A 20,940-nucleotide genomic window follows, 5' to 3' on the forward strand; every position below is an offset into this window, starting at 1 on the left:
ATTTCTTAGCCTCCTCTGTATATACCGTGGGTCCCCGACTAATTCATTGATTGCAATATTGCGGTCTGGGGTCTTCCTCTTTTTAAATTTCACCTATTTTGTACACTCAATGGTGTTAGGTTTACACTGTGGTTACACTATCTACTTATCGTGTATTACAACATTTTAATATTACCTATTGAATAAAGGTTAAGTTTTAACCAGTCTGTACTCCCTACATTCCCCCCTCAGTGACTAGGTTTAGATAAGCCTGCTTTACATTCAGTTCTACCCAAGCAATGGTGGATGTTTGGAAAAAATACTGCAGAGGGGTTAAGAATGTATATTTTTCTCCTTTTAAGTATAAGACTGTCTACCCTTGCTACCTGTATGTCACATTTAAATATAACAAACTAGTTCAATGCTGGTGTAGGACAACTGTCTGTATTGATGGAGCTACCCTTGCTACCTGTATGTCACATTTAAATATAACAAACTAGTTCAATGCTGATAAATTTAATATACCCGATTGTGATTTTTTTACGTACTTAAAGGGAACTTGCCATCAGCAACTGGCCTAATAAAACACTACCAGAATATTATCAAGCAGCTTAACACCTTCCTAGTTTTTGTTTCTTTCATGGCCCAGTGTGGTGACATCATCCTAAAAATCAACTTTGAAGTGAGATGTAAACTGGTTGTGTAAAGTCAAGGAGGAGGAGAGTTTAACGCTGAAGTCAAGGTGGGGAGCTCTGAACGCCTCGTCCTGTATTGTTGGAACTAAAGAATAAAAAAAAAGTTATGTGTAGGTATATGTAGGATCTGATGAAGAGGGAATCCTCCATCGAAACGCGTCTGTTAAATCTGTCTGTCAATAAAACTTCAAATTTGTTTGGATACCAGATAACACCCCCCCCCCCTCCCCCTTTTGGGTCCGGGACACCTGTGTGCTTTTTTACCATACTGATCTACTACTCTATGGGAGAGCCATTGGCTCCTTTTTATAATTTATTAATCATATTTTCTTACAAGGTAGAAATTTTATGCTCTTCATAATTTTTTTTTTTTTACTCTGCTTTTACAGACAATAGAAGAAAATGAAGTTTACCTTCCACATGATGAGATCTGGGTGTTTGACATTGAAAATGGTTTATGGTAAGTTGTCTGTAGTAGGGCTGCACCGATAACAGAATTGTGATTGCGATACTATACCCAGAAAAGTATCGATACCGATACGATACTTTCAAGAAAAGGAAAAAAGTATTATCTTAATGTTTTGGTTGCGGTCACATGGGGCGTTTACATTGGGTTTAGAAATGCAATGCAAATGTTTGGAGGCTAGGCCTAATTGCATATGCGTTTCCATTAAAACACATGCGATCAATAACGGTCAACCAGTGATTTGGCAGGAGAAGCTTTAGTGTTTTATGACAGTTTATTATATTAATTGTGATGGTTGTCCTGGCAATGTTAATATAAAATAGTATACTATATAGTATAATTTATGGCTAATTTAGATAGGCGTTTTTGGTGTCCATATGCTATGCTGTTTTTTCGTCTCTATATACCAGTGCATTAAGCCTGCGTTATAGTGTAACTTTATGGAGGCTGTAGTGAAGCTACGTAAAATCCTGCCATTGACAACCAGTAAGCCCATAGTCCAGTGGATAGAGGCTCTGTATCCTTATGGCAGGTGGAGTGTGGAGGTGGAGAGTTAACACCCCGGGCTGGGAAAATAAATATTTAATTTAATAACACAGAGACCTTATGTCTGGGGCAGCCCTGAGAGTTAGACACCATAGATCAGTGATGGCGAACCTATGGCACGGGTGGGCACCCGGTCCATTGCCCCAGCACACCAGACAGAGCTAAAAGAATCTTCCTGCAGTTCCAAGCAACTTAAAAGATGTTGCTTTCAGTCATATTTTGATACTTAGTTCACTACTTGGGACTGTAGGAAGAGGGAGTGAATGAATAGACAGGGGCGAATTATCTTTGGAGGACCTCCTGCTGGCCCCATGATTCTCTATGCACAGAGCGACACTGGAAAGAAGCTAACATTATGCAAATTTCCTATCTTTCTACTGTGTTGCTGTCCTCAGGCGGCCAATATGATTGAAAGTTGTTGAAGATCAGGGAGCAATAAGTTACTGCTTTAGTTTTTGGTTGGCACCATACGATAAATAAAGGGGGGGTTTGGATCCTTTTTGGGCACTCGGCTCCTAAAAGGGTTTGCCATCACTGCCATAGATGGACAGATGTCTCCTCTATGGGAATCCCCTCCCGACAGGTTCAGTCTGTAGAAAAGTAGAAATCATTCAGTACTGCAAGTGACAGAAACCCAGTAACCCAGTATTGAACTGTTCTGATTTTGAAAGTATTGCACAAGTATTGATGTTTCGATGCATTGTGCGACCTAAGTCTGTAGGTGCTTATACTATTTATTGTTACTTCCCTGCTGACCTTGTATTGTGGTCTGTATGTAATCACTGATATTGTCCTTTTATGTAATAATTGCAGGCGTGTGCACTTAACAGATGGTGATATGCCCCCGTCCATGTCTGGTAGTTGTGGGGCTTGTTTGAATGGAAAACTGTACATATTTGGTGGATATGATGATAAGGGCTACAGCAATCAGGTAAATGGATGTCTACATTGATCATTCAGTGAATGGCATCTAGCCTGCCTGGCCCCCGTATATAGTCAGCACCAGTATGCCTAATACATTTTTTTTTTTTTTTAAACTTCCCTTTCCGACACCCCCTGCAGGTCTTATCTTCTTTTTGGCAAACAGGCTGTGGCGTCAGCCATTGGTGCCATCATATTTTGTGTGCCGGCAGACACCACACACTCTGATGTATGTGGCAGCTGACGTCAAAGCCTGTGTACCGCATGGACCTGCAGCTGCAGGAAGAATAGAAGACCTAAGGGGGGTGTCGGAAGGGTGAGTATTGCCTTTTTTGACTCGAGTATAAGCTGAGTAACATTTTTTTGTGCTAAAAAAGTTGGCTTATACACAAGTATATGTGGTACTTTGACATAGAGTTCATAGTGTTACCTTTTTATTTTAATTCACATTAGAAAAATCTAAGTTTTTACAATTATTTTCATTATGTGGAATTGACAGGTTTTTTTTGTTTGTTGTTTGCATGTAAATATACAGATGTATTATGTGAATCTGCGATCTGGTAACAGAGAATTCACCTGGAAGCAAGTGAAACATTTCAAGGGTCAACCACCGACTGCTAGAGACAAACTATCCTGCTGGGTTTATAAAGATCTGTAAGCAGTGGTAACCATTATCCAGATGCCATTGTATGGCTTTTATTCCATGTTTTTTAGATTGGGCAGAGATTTTGTCCTTTACACTAACAAGGCTCAAATATATACAGATACAGCAACATAGTCATCCTCATACATGGATGCTATCCTGAGGAAGGCTGTATGGTACAGCTAAAACCAAATAACAAAATATATATTTTTTGTTTTCTGATAGTAGTTCTCTAGTAACTGCACTTAGTATTATCCTTTACTGCGGCCTCTGGGCTTTAGGCAGCAATAGTTGTTTGGGTACTCAATGAACGATTTCTAGACATTGGCCCGGATATATTATTGTGTCGGCACCAATTTTTTGACCATGTTTGCATGAAAAAAAGTCTTTGGAGATTGCACAAGTATTTGTTATGCTGTGACATCATCTATTGTTGGTAGTGGCAGTAATGACGGTGTCTGCTTTTTTTTTTTAATCTATTGAAATCCTGTCTGGTTGTTTGTGATCTAAATAGGGTGACTGCTGTCCCTATAATCCCCTACAGTATTACAGAATCCTCAAATGTCATTATACTATTAAGCCCAATGGCCAGAGTACTGTCCTCGGGTTACTTGGTCCCCTAGAAGTGATTTAACAGTGGTCCTTCGTGCGTACTGCCTCTCTATTCATATTGAGGACAATTGGGGACCCCATTTTTGTGATTGCTGGGTATCCCAGCCATCAGACCGCATTCTATTTATGACACAAGATTGTGACTGGAGCTTAGGCCGAATTCACACGACCCTAGGGAACAAATCTACGGCCGCAAGCCCCCATAGACTGGCACACGCCTCCCCCCCCCATAGACCGGCAATGGCCGCACCAAGAGATACGGTGCTGTAATATGTGGCCCTCCGCCGTGGATCGCTATGGAGAGGGGAGGGGTCACCCCTCCTCCTCTCCATCGCGGATGACGTGTGCCGCCGACCGTAACTGTGCAGGCATACATCAGTGTGCATGTGGCCTTAGGGTAAGATGCCGGGTATTCTATATATCAGTAACTGCTTTACCTACTATTTAGCCCCTCAGATATAATTGGAGCAGTCATACTTCGCCCCTCTCCATACCACCACTAATATAACTTTTTTGGCATGCAGATTGATCTATTTTGGAGGCTATGGAAGTCGGAGACACAATGAACTTAACGACTGCTTTGATGTACATGATGCATCATGGGTAACACAACTTTTTTTTGTTTGTTTGTTTTCATTACCATGTGTCTAACAATGGACACAATAAACCAGTTAAATACATTCTATGATTCTCATTTGCTTCTGGTGAATATATTTCCTTTAAAATACAAACCATGTGTAAATTTTGGAATATTATCATTTACTTTGTGTTTCACTTTCTTATTTTTAAGAACTCTGGCTGCTGTAAGTGAATGGAAGAATTCTTGTTTATTCCCAGAAGCTAAAATCCATGTCCTGTTCATGTTCCACTGAAAACACATACAAAAGAGATCTTAAAAATGGTGAGGAACTGAAACACAAAGTAAAACTGCAGAACATTTTGAATAAATTGATTAAAGCCTCCATGTATATAAATGAATGTGGTAGTTTTAGACTAAGTTCACATGTGTGTCTTTCTCTTCTTTATAGCAGGGGAAATATAGTGCAGCAGCTGTGTTCTTTTTTTTCAACTACAAATAACGGAAGTTAATTTTCCGTTCACTTCCGGATTTTTTTCCTATTACACTTTTCTATAACAGAGAGTTTAATGGAAATCCTATACATTTGGTTGCAGCTTCTTTTCACACTTAAAGGATATCTACCTCTTGGAAATGCTCAATTTAAAGCAGCATACCTTCTTGTTGCAGTTGGTATTCTGTTTCTGGAAGAGCAATACATCTGTATCAATTTAACAAAAAAAGCAAAAAAAAAAAACATTTTTTAAATTATGCTATTTGGATTCGGGCACTCCTGGCATGTCACCAGGGCACCGGAGTACCTGGTCCGATTGGCATAAGTTAAAAAAGACTTTGCAAAAATGATACGGTTTTAAGGCTTTTTTACATAAGATCCAGCATCAGGACACCAACTGTAACAAGAAGGTATGCTTGCTTTAAATTGAGGCTTTCTTATTGCACACACTCTGCAACTGTCCCAAGATACCATCTTCTTGTGGAGTACAATTTATAATATGCTAGAAAGATTAATGGGTTCCTTACTTAATAAAGGGCCAGCTCAGGTTTTTCTAGATTTAGACCTCCAAACCCTACCACCTAGACATAGATCATTGATCGCTAAAATACTTACCACAGCCAGGATGGCGATAGCTAGGTATTGGAAATCACCAAACAGTGCCTCTCTGAGAGAGCTAGAGATGGCAATAATTAAGACATTCAATTTCGAAAAAGCGTTAGCTTATTGTTTTCTAAGGCATCAATTGTTGGAGGAAATCTGGAAGCCCTGGCAGCACTATAGTAACTCCATTTCGTAACCCATGAACCCGATTTACAGGAGGGAGCAGAAATACACTTATTTGAACCATGTCGCCTATAGGGGATTCCAGGAACTGACACTTCTATAAAACATGCAATTGTTCCTGTGACAATTTAGTTATGTTAAAGGGGTTGTCCGAGTTTTTGAAAAAAAGCTAAAAGTGGCCGGGACAGGGCTGCTTAAAAAAAATAAAGATGTACTTACCTCCCGGTGCCCTCCCGTATCCAGCGCTGCTGTCACTCCGGTCCATGCGCCATGTAAACAAACATGGCCGCCGGAGCAGTGCTGGACTCAGTACCGGCCGGACCCGACAACCTTCCGGCCCCCATACACAATGCTGTGTATAGGGACGGATAGGCGTGCTCGGCCACGGCCGGCCGGAAGCTGAATCCAGCGCTGCTCCGGCGGCCATGTTTGTTTACATGGCGCCCGGACCGGAGTGACAGCAGCGCTGGATACGGGAGGGCACCGGGAGGTAAGTACATCTTTATTTTTTTTAAGCAGCCCTGTCCCGGCCACTTTTAGCTTTTTTTCAAAAACTCGGACAACCCCTTTAAGTTATGCTTTGTATTCTTGGTTCGACTATGTTGACACTTGTAGAAAAAGTATTATACAGAAATTGAGGGTTTACATACTATCAATTCTAAACATAATAAAGTAGTTACTCACCTCGACTTGTCACCCTGTCATGCCGCCATTCGCGCCCTCTTCATCTTCCTGGCTCTTCTGCTCTGTGTCGGGGCATGCTACCTGAGTCCTACAGAGCGGCACAGACTGTGCCTCTCTGTGCATTAATGGTGTCTATATCTTAAAGATACAGGCACGACTGAGTTTTCATGTGTGCGATTCAGGCGGCAATGGCCAACTGGGGGTGTTACCAGACCCTCTATGTTACAGTGTGCAAGAAGCAGGAGGGGAAGGAAGGGTTGCTGACCGGTGGACCCTCATGATCTGATTTATTATATCCTTTAGGCATAAGACATGGATAACTAAAACCTCTTTACAGTAAATATTATGGAGCTTCAATGCTAAACAAAATCTGTGGCCAGGTAGGATGCTATTTTTGGAAGAAGCAGCCTTATTTTTCTGACCCTGATACTATTCCTTTTTTACTGTTCTGTAGGAAGGTCAGATGTTTTGGGGATGGAACAATGATGTCCATGTGTTTGACACAGAGAAACAAAACTGGATACAACCAGTGGTAAAAGTAAGTGTTATGTCCTCTATGTGAAATATCTTTTAATCTCTTTATCATGAATGTCCACTAATAAGTGGCGCTTACCTGATTACCAGAACTCGCCGCCTCAAGCCCGGGCAGCCCACTCCTGCGCCCTCCTTGGAAATAAAGGATATGTGTTTGCTGGCCGGGTACTAGTAAGTATCACTTTGTTATGTGGTTTGAATGTAAAACAAAATACAGTATTTTTCGGACTTTAAGGCGACACAAAAAATCTTTTGATTTTCTCAGAAATCAAAGGTGCGCCTTATAGTCCAGTGTGCCTTATACATGAACCGTACTTGCATACAACAGCTGCCTTGAACTGTGCACAGGTCTGCCACCTGCTGATCATTATAATCAGGTGCGCCTTATAATCCAGTGCACCTTATATATGAACCTAGACGTTTTAGCAGGCATTTATTGATGGTGCGCCTTACGGTCCGAAAAATACAGTAATTTTTTTAAGTTGCTTGTGTTAACCCCTTAGGGACGTAGCCCTTTTTTGTTTTTGCATTTTAAATTTTCACTCCCCACATTCTAAAATCTGTAACTTTTTTATTTCTCCATGTAAAGAGCTCTGTTTGGGCTTGTTTTTTGCGTAACAAATTGCACTTCATAGTGATGGTATTTATTATTCCATGCCGTGTATTGGGAAGCGGGAAAAAAATTCAGAATGCAGTGAAAATGATGAAAAAAAACGTATTTGCGCCGTTTTCTTGTGGGCTTGGATTTTACAACTTTCACTGAGCGCCCCAAATCACATGTCTATTTTATTCTTTGGTTCGGTGCGATCACGAGGATACCAAATTTGTACAGGTTTTATAATGTTTTCATACATTTAAAAAAATGTAAAACCTTCTGTACAAAAAAAAAAATTATTCATTTTGCCATGTTCTGGCACTAATAACTTTTTCATACTTCAGTGCACGGAGCTGTGGGTGGTGTAATTTTTTGCGACTTTTGATGACGTTTTTAATGCTATCATTTTGAGGACTGTATGGGCTTTTGATCACTTTTTATTGAATTTTTTATATTTTTCAAAATGGCAAAAAAGTGGCATTTTTGACTTTGGGCGCCAATTTCCATTACGGGGTTAAACGCCGGAAAAATTCGCTAATTTATTTTGATGGCTCGGGCATTTTGGGACATGATGATACCTAAAGTGTTTATGATTTTTACTGTTTATTTATATTTATAGCAGTTCTAGGGAAAGGGGGGTGATTTAAACTTTTACTTTTTTACTATTTTTTCATATTTTTTTAAAGTATATAGCAATTTTACAATGATTTTTAATAGCCTGTCCTCTGCTGGCTATTATAAATCATTGCACATGGCAAGCCTACGAGTCTCAATGAGACTCTAGGCTGCCATAGCAACCGATCGCATATGTTATGTGCCGCGGTCGGGTTCGACCGCAGCGCTTAACAGGTTAACTGCCGCGATCGGTGCCAGCACCGACCGCGGCAGTGACAGGCGGGTGTTGGCTGTTATATACAGCCGTTACCCGCTGTGTATGGAGAGAGCTCAGCTCGTGAGCTCTCTCCATACACCCCTTGCCGCGCAAGAACGATATAGTTCGTCCTCGGTCGGCAAGGTGTTAAAGGCTTTGAACCCGCTATCTCTCAGCTAACTCCTTCCTTGAGCCCCTACAATCTGGTTTTGGCTCTATCTATTCCACTAAAACTGCTCTTTCTAAAGTCTCCAATGATCTCCTCACTGCTAAATCCAAAGGGGATTATTCTCTCATCATTCTTCTGGATCTCTCAGCTGCATTTGATACTGTGGACCACCAGCTCCTCCTCAGGATGCTTCTCTCTATTAACCTAAAGCACACTGCACGTAACATCACCCCTGCCTTATTGCAGAACACCAGTGACTGTCTCTGATGTCTCTAACATCATATCCTCCCTCTTCTTGAAACTTCCAAAAACTGAACTTTTTGTTTTTCCACCGCCTACTAACTGACCCAACCCTGATCTCTCCATTTCTGTCTTTGATGTCCACATTAACCCTGAGATAGCAGGCCTGCTGTTTTGGGGTTGTGTTGGACTCCTACCTCTCCTTTGCACCATATATTCAATCTGTTGCTCACTCTTGCTGGATTCACCTTAAAATATTTCTAGAATCCGACCAGTTGAAACCTCTAAAACACTAATTGTGACTCTGATTCACTCTCGTCTAGACAACTGTAACTCCCTACTAACCAGTCTTCCCCTCACTAAACTCTCTCCTCTACAGCTATTCTTAATGCAGCAGCCAGGCTCGTCTTTCATACCAAACGCTTCTCTGATTCCTTCATCCTATGCCAGTCACTGCACTGGTTGCCGTCTTATTCTGAAGACAGTTTAAATGAATAACCCTCATCCACAAAGCTCTTCATAATGCTGCACCTCCCTACATCTGCTTTCTTCTCTGTCTAACCCGTCCAACACGCACTGTTCCATTTGCCAGTGATCTTAAGATTATTCTCTTCCTTAATTAGAACTTCCCACTCACGTCTCCAGGACTTCTCCTGAGCTGCACCAATTCCCTGTATTGCCCTACTCCGGAATATTAGACTTATACCGAAACCCAAGCTTCAAACATGCTCTTAAACCCCATTTAATTAGGCAGGCCTATCACACTCACTAACTGCACTTAATGGGGCTTATTTACTAAGGATCCCGTGGCCACATTTCCGTCGGGTTTTCGAGCGTTTTCGGGTATCGCGCCGCTGAGACAGGCATTTAGAAGGGGATTGTGTTGCATGCATTGGCCCAGCTTTCATGCGAAAAAATTAGGGGGCCTTCAGACGTTCCGACGGATTCGGACTGAGTGCAGGATTTAACAGTAAAATTGTGTCGCAAGCCAATGCACTAACAAACACCGGGAAGAAGGTGAACTCCGGCGGACCTGAGCGGGGAAGCGACACATGCAGGAAATCGGGCGCGTGATTTTTGTGAATCGCGGCATAGTTCATTCTCGTTGGACACTCTGGATCGGGGTACACGCAGGGACGGGTAAGTAAATGTGCCCCAATGTGTGTGCTTGCCTAAAGAGATGGGGTTTAAGAGCCCGTTTTGAAACGTTGGTCGTTGGGTATTGGTCTGTTAGTCCGGGGTAGGGCACACCATAGAATAGGTGCAGCTCCGGAGAAGTCCTGGAGACGTGATTGAGAGGTTTTAATTAAGGTAGAGAATAATCTAAGATCACTGGCGGATCAAAGAACATTGGGGTAAGATGACTGGGCAGTGCGTATAACACAAGGGGGCATGACTGAGGAAGGGGAACAACATTATTGAGCTGTATCACGATAACCTGTGTGATGGGAGGGGTGTGACAGAGTGATAGAGTTGTATCACACTGAGATGTCTCCTGCGAGATGGAGGAGGGGGGGTTGTGGCAGAGCTCTATGGCTTGCTGGATATTGTAACTGAGGCTCGTGCATGAAGGGAAAGAAGGTGTTCAGCATCTGAATCTTAGTGAGGAAGCTGAGCTTGATAAAACGTTTTTAATACATCCCTTTTTGTACTAGTCTCTTTATAAATGCAATAGTCACTAAAGAAAAGTAGTTTCTAAAGGAGTTAATAACCTTTATTATTGACTTTTGTTTATTTCTAGCAAACACGAGTGAATGATTTGCACTTTTTGAATTTGGACACATGGACTTGGTCTGGAGGGTAAGAGGAATGAGTAAAAATAAAATGTTAATCAACAAGCTTGTTTTAACCAATAGCAGAATGTCCAAAAGTAAATATTGTGATCATGTAAACTCAATCCAGTCTATGAAAGAGGTTATCCAGAGAATAGAAAAACTCAACATTGGGGGGGAATTTAATAAAGTGTCTCAGGTTCCAGCAGTCTCTAGCTGGAAAACACTTGTCTTTTGCTGCGCCAGATCTATTACTGTGATGATGAATTCTGGTGCAGCATAAGACTGTCGCCTCCTACCGTAGACCTACTTTTAGTTGCCGTAAAATGTGTGCCAGAATTTTGGACGATTTGAACGATTTCCTGCAAGCCACGCCCTTTCACATGATGCCATGCCCATCTCCAGAGGCAAGTCATCTCTTGATCGGACAAGTCAGGAAAGTGCTAAAAAAAGGTCTAAAAGCCTTGATAACTGTGGTACAAGGCATTTCACCATATTTGCATTTATAAATCCCCCCGTTGTATTTACTGCTGAGCTATGTCACTTGCTAACTGCTTTGACCCTACCTATTCACAATTAGAATTATTCATTTGGTCCCAGGAACCAGACATCAGAGCATTTATACTTTGTTACAACTTTAAAACATGTATCGCTCCTTCTTTTCTCCTGAGTGTGTACACTGGTCTATCGTAAGGAGTCTCTCCCCTTCCTTCTATTCAACATTCAATAATTGCATGCTAGACCACAGTAAATTCTTTTGCAGAACAGCTTTATCGTTCAATAGCTTATATACAAGTACATTAGGCATAGGTACTTCACCCCTCTTCGGTTGTAGTATGCCGTAGTAGTATTGTACAGTCCACACTCAATCTTCTATGGCTCCACTGAGACAACAAGCGCCAGGTGAGTCCTGGACAGGACTCACCTGGCGCTTGTTGTCTCAGTGGAGCCATAGAAGATTGAGTGTGGACTGTACAATACTACTACGGCATACTACAACCGAAGAGGGGTGAAGTACCTATGCCTAATGTACTTGTATATAAGCTATTGAACGATAAAGCTGTTCTGCAAAAGAATTTACTGTGGTCTAGCATGCAATTATTGAACATTTATACTTTGTTGTAACGAAGCATCCATACTTCATTGTATTGTGTGATTGGGGCTGTATTCATGCTCTATATTGCTCCTTCACCTAATGTTGCCATCAACCCTTTCAAATGGATTGGGAGCCCTCACTGCACGGTCTTCCTTCTATTTGTGACAGTTCAGTTTAGTTTTATGTCTTTTCTACCTATTTATGCTTGTTTTTATGCAAAAGGTTTTCAAATGTAGAGTCCCATTGAATAAATGATGTGCTATCATTAAATAAATAATAATTGCCTGATGTTTAGGATCCAGATTATTGGAGAAAAACCTCCTGGCAGATCATGGCATACCTTAACACCCATTGGAGATGACCAACTATTTCTTTATGGAGGACTGAGTGCAGAAAGTGTACCATTAAGTGAGTAATTATTGGCAGATGCATGTGACAGAATTGAACTCATCCAGTGGGGGCATGCAGTTTTATACATGTATGTGTTTGTCAGCCATTTTTGGTAAATCCACTGCTATACATGTATGTTGATTACTCAGTTGGTTGAGAACAAGATACACACCAACATTCTTTTAATATCTATATCAGATCAGAAGAGGCGCAACGTTTCGGTCATATGGACTTTTGTCGTGCCTTAACTGTATCTGGGTATAGTAGTCATAGGAGTATGGCTGCATCACCTACATCATACTCCTATGACCACCATACCCAGGTACAGATCAAGCTTGACTGAGGTTGGAACATCGCATCTCTTCTTATCTGTTATTTTTACTCACAAATGAATACTAAGTATTTTGGTAAAGACTTATTATTAGAATTTAACTCATTATGTATAAAATAATTAGTGAAAAGAATTTAGCAGTGTGCCTTATTGCCAACCTCCTCCTCTCATTAGAACTGGTACCTTTACTATATGTTTTGTTACTCAGGCGATGGATGGATCTATAGCTTCAAAACCAATGTATGGACAGAATTGAAACACTTACCCAAAGATCAGCCAAGGTAAGATATCTCCAAAACACATATACTACATGTAATAGTTTGATATGGGTCTATGGTAGAAGAAGATTTATTGGGAGAAATTTATTGAAATTAGTGCTAGAGAAAAGTGGAATAGATGCCACAGAGGGATCACATCTTTCTAATTTTCCTTTGTACACACAATGATAAATACCTTCAGTCTTGTTTCAGATTAGCATATTTATAGACTACAGTACATCCAGGGGTTTTGGGGTCTGTAATATTTTGCCAATAATAATCTATTGTGCTAATCATCTGTATTAGAAAAACGTTACCTGTCCTATTTTTCTTCATTATAATTCCTGATTTATTTACATTCAGCAATATTCTTTTGGGAAAATAAAAGGACCTATATTTGCATTGTTCAACAAAATACACTGAACGTAAATTTACAGGTGGAATACTGACACATCCAGTATTACATCTTATCATGGATGTGTTATTGTTGGAAAATCTTTAAATATACTGTGTGTTTTATAGAATTTACTGAATTGTAATAGTTAGAGATATGTTAAGGGGCATGATCTATGAAATAAAGATTTCAGAGACATAGATCACTGCTGCCTTTGAAACTGGATATCAGTATAAAAATGGACATTTGGAGCAGTTTACCCTTAGGCACTGTGAATAAACCTTCTCCTATGTTACTGGCTTTTTCCATATACTGTTCTTTTTCTTTGTTTACAATATAGTAAGACCAGATTTTCCTGCCTTAGGGTGCATTCACATGCAGTATACCCGTCGTGCGCTGGAGAGGAGGGGGAGGTGACCCCCTCCATAAGAAACGGCAGCGTGCGGAGCGGTGCCACACATGTGGCAAATTTACGGCCACATGTACGTCCCCCAGATGGCCGTCTGAATGAACCCTTAAATATCTATATTCTATATATGCACGCAGGTCTGAGACGGTATCTGCAGTTATCATGCACAAGAATACAGTAAGATAAGATGCCTCCTTCAACCATAATCCATAATTAGTTAAGAAAATTATTCTGACTGTTATATTCTCATCTGAAACAAGCCTTGATTTTATTTATTGCTCTTTCTGATTTGGTATAGACTCCTACTAAAATCATCGGCTTTGTGGGACTCTGAGGGGTGACATTTTTGGGTTTACTACAGTTCCACATTATTTCTTAGGGTTTTAATTTGGAGGTATACTAATTTTACAGAAAGGAACCCTACACTTCATTATAAAAACACCTGCTGTATTTCATGGCTATTTGGTACAATTGATATTTTGTGTAAATAACCTGCTTTGTTAGAATGTTTAGGTTTAGATGCTAAGTTAGAGACTCTATAAGGGCAATCTAGGAATGAATAAGATATAGGATATCAACCAAGTCATGGCAGGACAGGCATTCCCTGATGCACTGAAGGAACATCCTCAAAGGAGAGAAGCCCCACTGCTGCCAGAGATACACGACGAGAATGAGGTGAGAAAGACAAGGGCTTCTGTCCGTATGCTTACACCACTCAAAACTCAGTACACATAGTAAATTTAACTGTGTCCTAGACAGAGATATATACTGCCTAAAGATATCCCTAAAGATATACTTCTTGGGGCACTAAAACAGCTCTGCACAAGGTTTCCATTCTGGAAAGGAAGAAAAAAAGAACAGTATAATACTCCTGTCTTCAAGAATTACAATATTTACTTTGTGACTTGTGTAACATAATGGGGCACATGTGTCGTTTGTTTTCTTCTGTGACTTTACAGTTGGCTGCAGTCAGGATCCTTTAGCAGCGATATGTATCTTTCTAAATTGACGTGGTGATACATTTTTTTTAGATTTTGTCTCTGCTTTGCTTTTTTTAAATTTGTGACTTTTTAGCTGCATGTTTGCAACTAAGCACGGGGTCAGTTGTACTTCAGTTTGCACCTAAAAAGTCTGTCAGAAAACATCTGTCTTGGAAAGATATATTTAGGAACACTGCAAAAGACAAACACAGCGTCAAACTTATTCAACCCCTGGCAGATACGTTAGTCGCACCCAAATAATCCAAAAAACCTGCAAAAAGAAGAGAGAAAAAAAAAACAGGACAAAATAACGATACATGTCCCCCAATGACTTTCATGTTATCTCCTTTTTATTTCTTGGAATTATAGCAAAAAAATTGACAATAAAAACTTTAACAAAAAAAACTAAAGTAAAAAACTATTCCAAATGGTGAATAAGTGGTAAATGCAGTGAAATTGGCATAAAGTGTAAAAAAAAAAAATAATTGAAACAAGCTAACCTTAGAGATCATATGTCATGTCCATGGTGACCATCAGATTTACCACTGATCAGGTATCAGAACAGATGTATGTCTTATCGCTGAGCATACACCTAAAATAAACTTAGTTGGTAGATATGAAATATGATTAAAGGAGAATGAAATGGAAAATAAAACTATTAAAAACAGTAATTATCTCTTATATCACTGTGTTACATCACTAGATGAAAGAGTTAGAATAGTAAATTAACCCCACAAAAGACAAAAAAAATAAAAAATACCCTGTGCCTCTTGCTGTGCCATAGTTGTCAATTGGCTGGGTGTAGTATTGCTGATAACCCATAGACAGATGTGGCCTCGTTTCTTTTTTTGAACCACTTTATTTATCGGATTTAAGTTAAAATACTAATTACATAAAGAAACTTTTAATCACATTATTTAGCAAAAAGAAGGAACTTGAGCATTCGCAATAAATTGCCCTACCATGTGACATCCCAAGAAAGCGCAGCATCTCAATTATTTACTTCTTATATCGGTAGAGTTGCTTATTTCTACTCATATACTAATAAATCCCACTAAATATATAAATACAAACCTTACAATGTCCTTATTAACCCACCCAGTCCCACCCCCAAGCGAGAAAGGGGAAAAAACCATTATTATTATCCCTTCCTCATTACCTATTCACTTTTAGTTGCATAGCCAGATCCTTTTCCATTCATTGATTTTCAGTGTAGTATATTTTTTCATATTCTTTAACCGTGCACTGATGGGGGTACAACATTCTTCCAGTTTTTCGCAATGATCACCTTTGCCAGTAGGGACAGTCAACATAAATACCGGTATTCAATATGGTTACTCCTCAGACCTTAAAGGTTACAGCTAAGTATGTTAAGGACCAGAACCTTTGCTGCCTCATCAATTGATAGTTCCAACAGTTCTTCAATCTTCTGGACCCGTTCCAAGAACTGTCTAATCTCTGACAACTCCAACTAATGTGGAGAAACCCCACCTCTAATTCTCCCACCGCCAGCATTCTACTTCCCCAATTTACCCATTCTTGTTAACTTTCATGGAATATAATATAATCTATGAAAATAATTAAAATACACAATCCTATAAGTGTTTGATATTATGAAATACAGTAGTGTTGTATAACACTCATTTGCCATAATAAACCACTAGCAGTATGTTGTCAAGTAGCTGAGCAGCTTCTAGATCATGGTGGCATCATTCAGAAAATCAGCTTTCAAGTGAGATGTAAATTGGTTTTATGAAGTCAAGGAAGCAGAAAGTTTAACAATGAAGTCAAGCTTTCCCTGTCTTAAAATTCCCCCTTCACTGTAATTGATGGTCCTGTGTCCAGGAAAGTCTGTCGCATGATGTCAATCAAATGGGAAGAGGTGTTCAGAGGCAGGGAGAGCTTGACTTCCGTGTAAAATTCTCTGCCTCCCTGACTTTATACATCTAACTTCAAGGTTTTTTTTTCTGGATGATGCCACCAAACTTGGTCAATGATAGCTGCTTCACAACATATTGGTAGTGGTTTATTAGGCCAATTTCTGATTACAGGTTTCCTTTTAAGGGACGGGGGCACTGGGAAGTAGAGGTAGGAGATATGACAAATGAGGGTGGGACTACTGTATTTCATAATATCAAACACTTGTCATTAAATATGAACCATCAGAGTTTTCTGGAGTTTATCACAAAGCTTGCTCTCCTCATCTCTTTAATATTCGGAATATTCAGTTACTGGTACTTGCTAATTAATCTGTCATTTTATTTCTAGACTCTGGCACACGGCCTGTCCTGGAAAAGATAATGAAGTGATGGTGTTTGGTGGCAGCAAAGACGACTTGCTCTCCATAGACACTGTTAGTAGGCATAAAATTGTTATCTGATATATAGTAGTTGTAGGTCTGCTCACCTCATCTACATGCGTCCTAACAAAAACTGGAACCAGAAAATGGTAATTTCTGTATATTCAACCTCTTAAGGCCATGTTCACACGCTGCATGTCAATTGCAGTGAGAAATGCAATTCAACAACCGTGGGAAGGAGCTTGTCCCAATCGCAGATGTGTCCGGAAAGTCCTTGCAATCTGGAATAAGCTGATAAACAATGCAAAACACATGTTGCTCGTACTTCATCAGACGCGTTTAGGTCTAAAGACAACTACGATTGGGTGCACTTCTCTTGAGTTGCACTCAAATTGTATTTCTAATCACAGTGGGGTTTTCCCCCACAATAAGTATGCGGTCACATGTGCCACTTTGATTCTGTTTGGAAGCATATTCAAATCCCACAGGGTCTTAGCACAGCCCGATCACATATGTGTTTCAGTGGAAACTGCACCCGGTGTCTTGTATTGTTTAAATCCAAGACACCCGGTGCTGGTTATCAATCGCATTCATTTCCACAAAAACCGCAAATGCATTCTGTAACGCTCAAATGAAAGTAAAAGTAATCCCAAATTAAAAATGGTAAAACCTTTATAATAAAAATGTGGGATACTCGGAGGTCTTTTTTACATGTAATGTTTTCATTGAATTTTGAAATGCAGCCCAAAGTTCCACCCATGACCACTCCTCACATTTACCTAATGGTGTGAACATGGTCTAAGGACGTGGGTTGGTATAGTGTTGGAGAGGGATGAGAAAAGAGACATTAAAAGCTTCACTGTCTATACACAGAAAATTCCAATGGAAGATGACATAGTTAGCTATACTGTAAGTTCTTTAATAGACGGCATTCACACGCTGCACTTGAATTGTGTTTATAAATGCAATAACATCAGGGAAATGCAATTCAATCGTAGATGTGTTTAGTCCTATATGCTTGTGATAGGGAACGAGCACCACATATTTTAGATGTAATTAAAAGGCAAATATGTGGTGCACATTCCAGATCACAAGATTTTAGTTCTAAATGCAATTCAAACACAGTGGGGAAGATTTATCAATCTGTCTTTGCCAGAAAACAGGAGTAATTTGCACATGAAATGCTGTGCTCAACATTTATTGAAAGATTTAGACTGTTTTTAGGCAGTTTTCTGACGCGTCTGTAAAAGGGATGTGTCCTCAATAACTAGGGGGCGTAAATAGCGTGTGCACCAGAAAATTAATTGTTGTGGTGCAGTAAACTAGCCCAAATAATAGGAGGTGCAAAGTACAACTCACCAGTCTTATACTGCACCAGCAGCAGGGAAAAAACTGTCTTGTTCTACTCTGCATTGGTGTGACGACTCACACATTAATATATCTCACCAAGTTTGTGATCTCAGCCTCAAATGTCACCTGTTAAAACCAGTTCTACTCCAGATCCTAGAGTTAGACAGTGATTTTGACCCCCTTTTTTCATTTTTTTTTGCGTTTCCGATTTCCAAAGTTATATGCAAGACTAATTTTATATTCTAGTGGCACCGTTTAATATAATGTGCCATGTACTGGGAAGCTTGAAAAAAATTCTAAATATGTTGGAATTATTCTCTGGATCAGTACAATCACAGACATACCAAATTCATATAGTTGGGTTATGTCTTAATACCTTAAAAACCATGCAGTAAAAAAAAAAAAACGTTACACCTGTAACTTTTTCAGACTTGAGTGTACAGAGCTGTGGACGTTGTCATTGATTGCGTGATTGGATACATTTTTTATTGATACCATTTTGAAACTATATGAACTTTTGATTGCTTTTTACTCAAATTGTTTACTGTTCATTGTCATTCTGTATTTTCTCTATTACCACTGGTGATGATGTGTTTATTTTTTTTTATTGCAGGGTCATTGTAATGACTTGCTGATTTTTCAGACACAGCCATACCCACTGCAAAGGTGAGAATTAATTGTGTGCATCATACAGTCAGTGCTCATACAGTCATTTAGATGATAAAGGCCGTTACTCAGCTACAGAAAGGAGCTGGACTTCCGTTCCATTCTCTGTTATTATTCCAGCACCAGAGTCTGCCAGAATCAAATGATTGATGGGCTCTTGAGTTGGGTCCCACATCAAACTTAGATTGTTACACTCTCCTTTGGCTACTATTTTGTGGTATACACAGATACCAACTGGTGGTGACTGGTTCACACCGTGTTATAAAGAATTGTTGCAAGCATATTTACCTTTTCCCTCATAGATTGTGAGACTTGTATGAATCTCCTCTAGTTTGAAATTTATTATTATTATTACTGTATATGATTACATGATTTTTTGAAGTAATAGTGTTATTATTTAAGGGAACCTATCAACATATTTGACCCCACTAAACTATCAGCCCCCCTTAGGTAGGGTATAGAATGTCTTTTCTAGAATTTCCTCTTTTATGTGACATCTTGCCCATTTTACCTACTAAAATCTTGTGAAAATGAGCAGAGAAGAATCATATTTTGTCTTAGGAGGAAGGGCTTGAAACTTGACTCATCTAAGGGGGCTAGTATTTTAGGCCCCTTTCAGACTGTCCGCGTGGGGACATATATCAGACTGCAAGTTTGCGGATGGATATATGTCCCCATTATATAAGGATGGGTTGGCTAGATTCTACGGGCGCTGACCACCGACTGAGAGTATCAGCGAATGTATCACTGGTTACAAATCCTCCTAAATAGGAGGATATACTATACATTCCTGTACTTTTGTTTTACCATTCTGGTTTTATCAATAAATTATTTGGATTTGTAACCAGTGATACATTCGCTGATACTCTCAGTCGGTGGTCAGCGCCCGTAGAATCTAGCCAACCCATCCTTATATATTGTATACCGCTGACTCCGCTTCTTGGAATTGGCGTCTTCGTTTTTGGGCTAGAGGAGCAGCAGACCGGGACCGCGTCCATTCCCTTGCTACCCTGTTAAAGGGCTTGATGCATACTAGCCAAGGTGGCTAATGGTGAGCACCCAATTTGGGACTTTCTTTACATTCACTAATTGCCTTACGATATCACCCGAGGCGCCGCCCTCCGTTGTCTCTGTTTTTTGTCTTTATTTTTTATATGTCCCCATTGACGGCTATGGCGCCCACTGGCAGTACTCGTGGCACCATACCATGCACATGCTGCTCACCCTCCCCTCTCCATAGTGATGCACGGTGCCTGGCCATAAACACAGGGTAAGATACAGCACAGTGCCGGCACCGATCGTGGGTGTTCTCCTGCTGATCGCCACCTGCATGGGCTCCACCATCTTTCCGTGGATCGTCGCTCCCCGTGACGTCATCGGGGGGCGGTGATCCGTCGCCATGGTAGCGCCTGATCTCACGAAGACCCATCAGCACATTGTAATGTATGAGGAGTAAAATCCCCATACACTGCCATACTATAGTATGGCAGTATATGATAGGATCGTACAGACACCCTAGGGTTAAAGTACCCTAGGGAGTCTGAAAAATAGTAAAAATAAAAAAAAAAGTTAAAAAAAATTATAATAATTAAACCTAAAAATTCAAATCACCCCCCTTTCCCTAGAACTGATATTAATATAAACAGTAAAAATCATAAACACATTAGGTATCGCCGCGTCCTAAAATGCCCTATCAAAATTTGATAAAGTTTTTTCACTGCGTTTAACCCCGTAACCGAAAAATCGCCCCCAAAGTCGAAAATGGCACTTTTTTTGCCATTTTAAAAAAAAATTTTAAATTCTATAAAAAGTGAACAAAAGGTCGTACAGTCCTAAAAATGAAATCAAAATCCGCAAAAAACGGCACCACCCACAGCTCCGTACACCAAAGTATTAAAAAGTTATTAGCGCCAGAAGATGGCAAAATCCCCCAAAAATTTTTGTACAAGAGGTTTTAATTTTAAACCTACATAAATTTGTTATCCCCGTAATCGTACCGACTCAAAATCCGTAAAAAACCAAGCCCACAAGAATACGGCACAAATGCCTTTTTTATCAATTTCACTGCATTTGGAATTTTTTTCCCGCTTCCCAGTACACGGCATGCAATATTAAATACCACCATTTTGAAGTGTAATTTGTTAAGCAGAAAATAAGCCGTCACACAGCTCTGTACATGGAAAAA

General features: G+C 39.9%; 1 protein-coding gene across 5 annotated transcripts in view; it reads left to right on the forward strand.

Moving 5' to 3' along the window:
• Positions 1-20,940, forward strand: part of KLHDC1 (kelch domain containing 1) — a 28,049-nt gene that overhangs the window by 3,886 nt on the left and 3,223 nt on the right. The window contains exons 2-13 of one of the 5 annotated variants that reach the window (XR_011848861.1): positions 1,064-1,134; positions 2,500-2,617; positions 3,143-3,261; positions 4,387-4,465; positions 6,857-6,940; positions 7,027-7,107; positions 10,553-10,611; positions 11,975-12,087; positions 12,609-12,681; positions 13,416-14,135; positions 16,709-16,793; positions 18,703-18,733. Coding sequence is in view for 4 of the 5 variants with exons in the window: in XM_072116002.1 (XP_071972103.1) it covers positions 1,064-1,134; positions 2,500-2,617; positions 3,143-3,261; positions 4,387-4,465; positions 6,857-6,940; positions 7,027-7,107; positions 10,553-10,611; positions 11,975-12,087; positions 12,609-12,681; positions 13,416-13,641 (1,023 nt within the window). In the remaining variant the exon portion in view is untranslated. Of the gene's footprint in view, positions 1-321; positions 722-1,063; positions 1,135-2,499; positions 2,618-3,142; positions 3,262-4,386; positions 4,466-6,856; positions 6,941-7,026; positions 7,108-10,552; positions 10,612-11,974; positions 12,088-12,608; positions 12,682-13,415; positions 14,966-16,708; positions 16,794-18,702; positions 18,756-20,940 lie in introns of those variants that run through there. The other 4 variants (XM_072116003.1, XM_072116000.1, XM_072116002.1 and 1 more) reach the window with 4 other exon arrangements.

The sequence above is a fragment of the Engystomops pustulosus genome, chromosome 7 (genome assembly GCF_040894005.1).
Source record: "Engystomops pustulosus chromosome 7, aEngPut4.maternal, whole genome shotgun sequence".
NCBI classification, from domain to species: domain Eukaryota; kingdom Metazoa; phylum Chordata; class Amphibia; order Anura; family Leptodactylidae; genus Engystomops; species Engystomops pustulosus.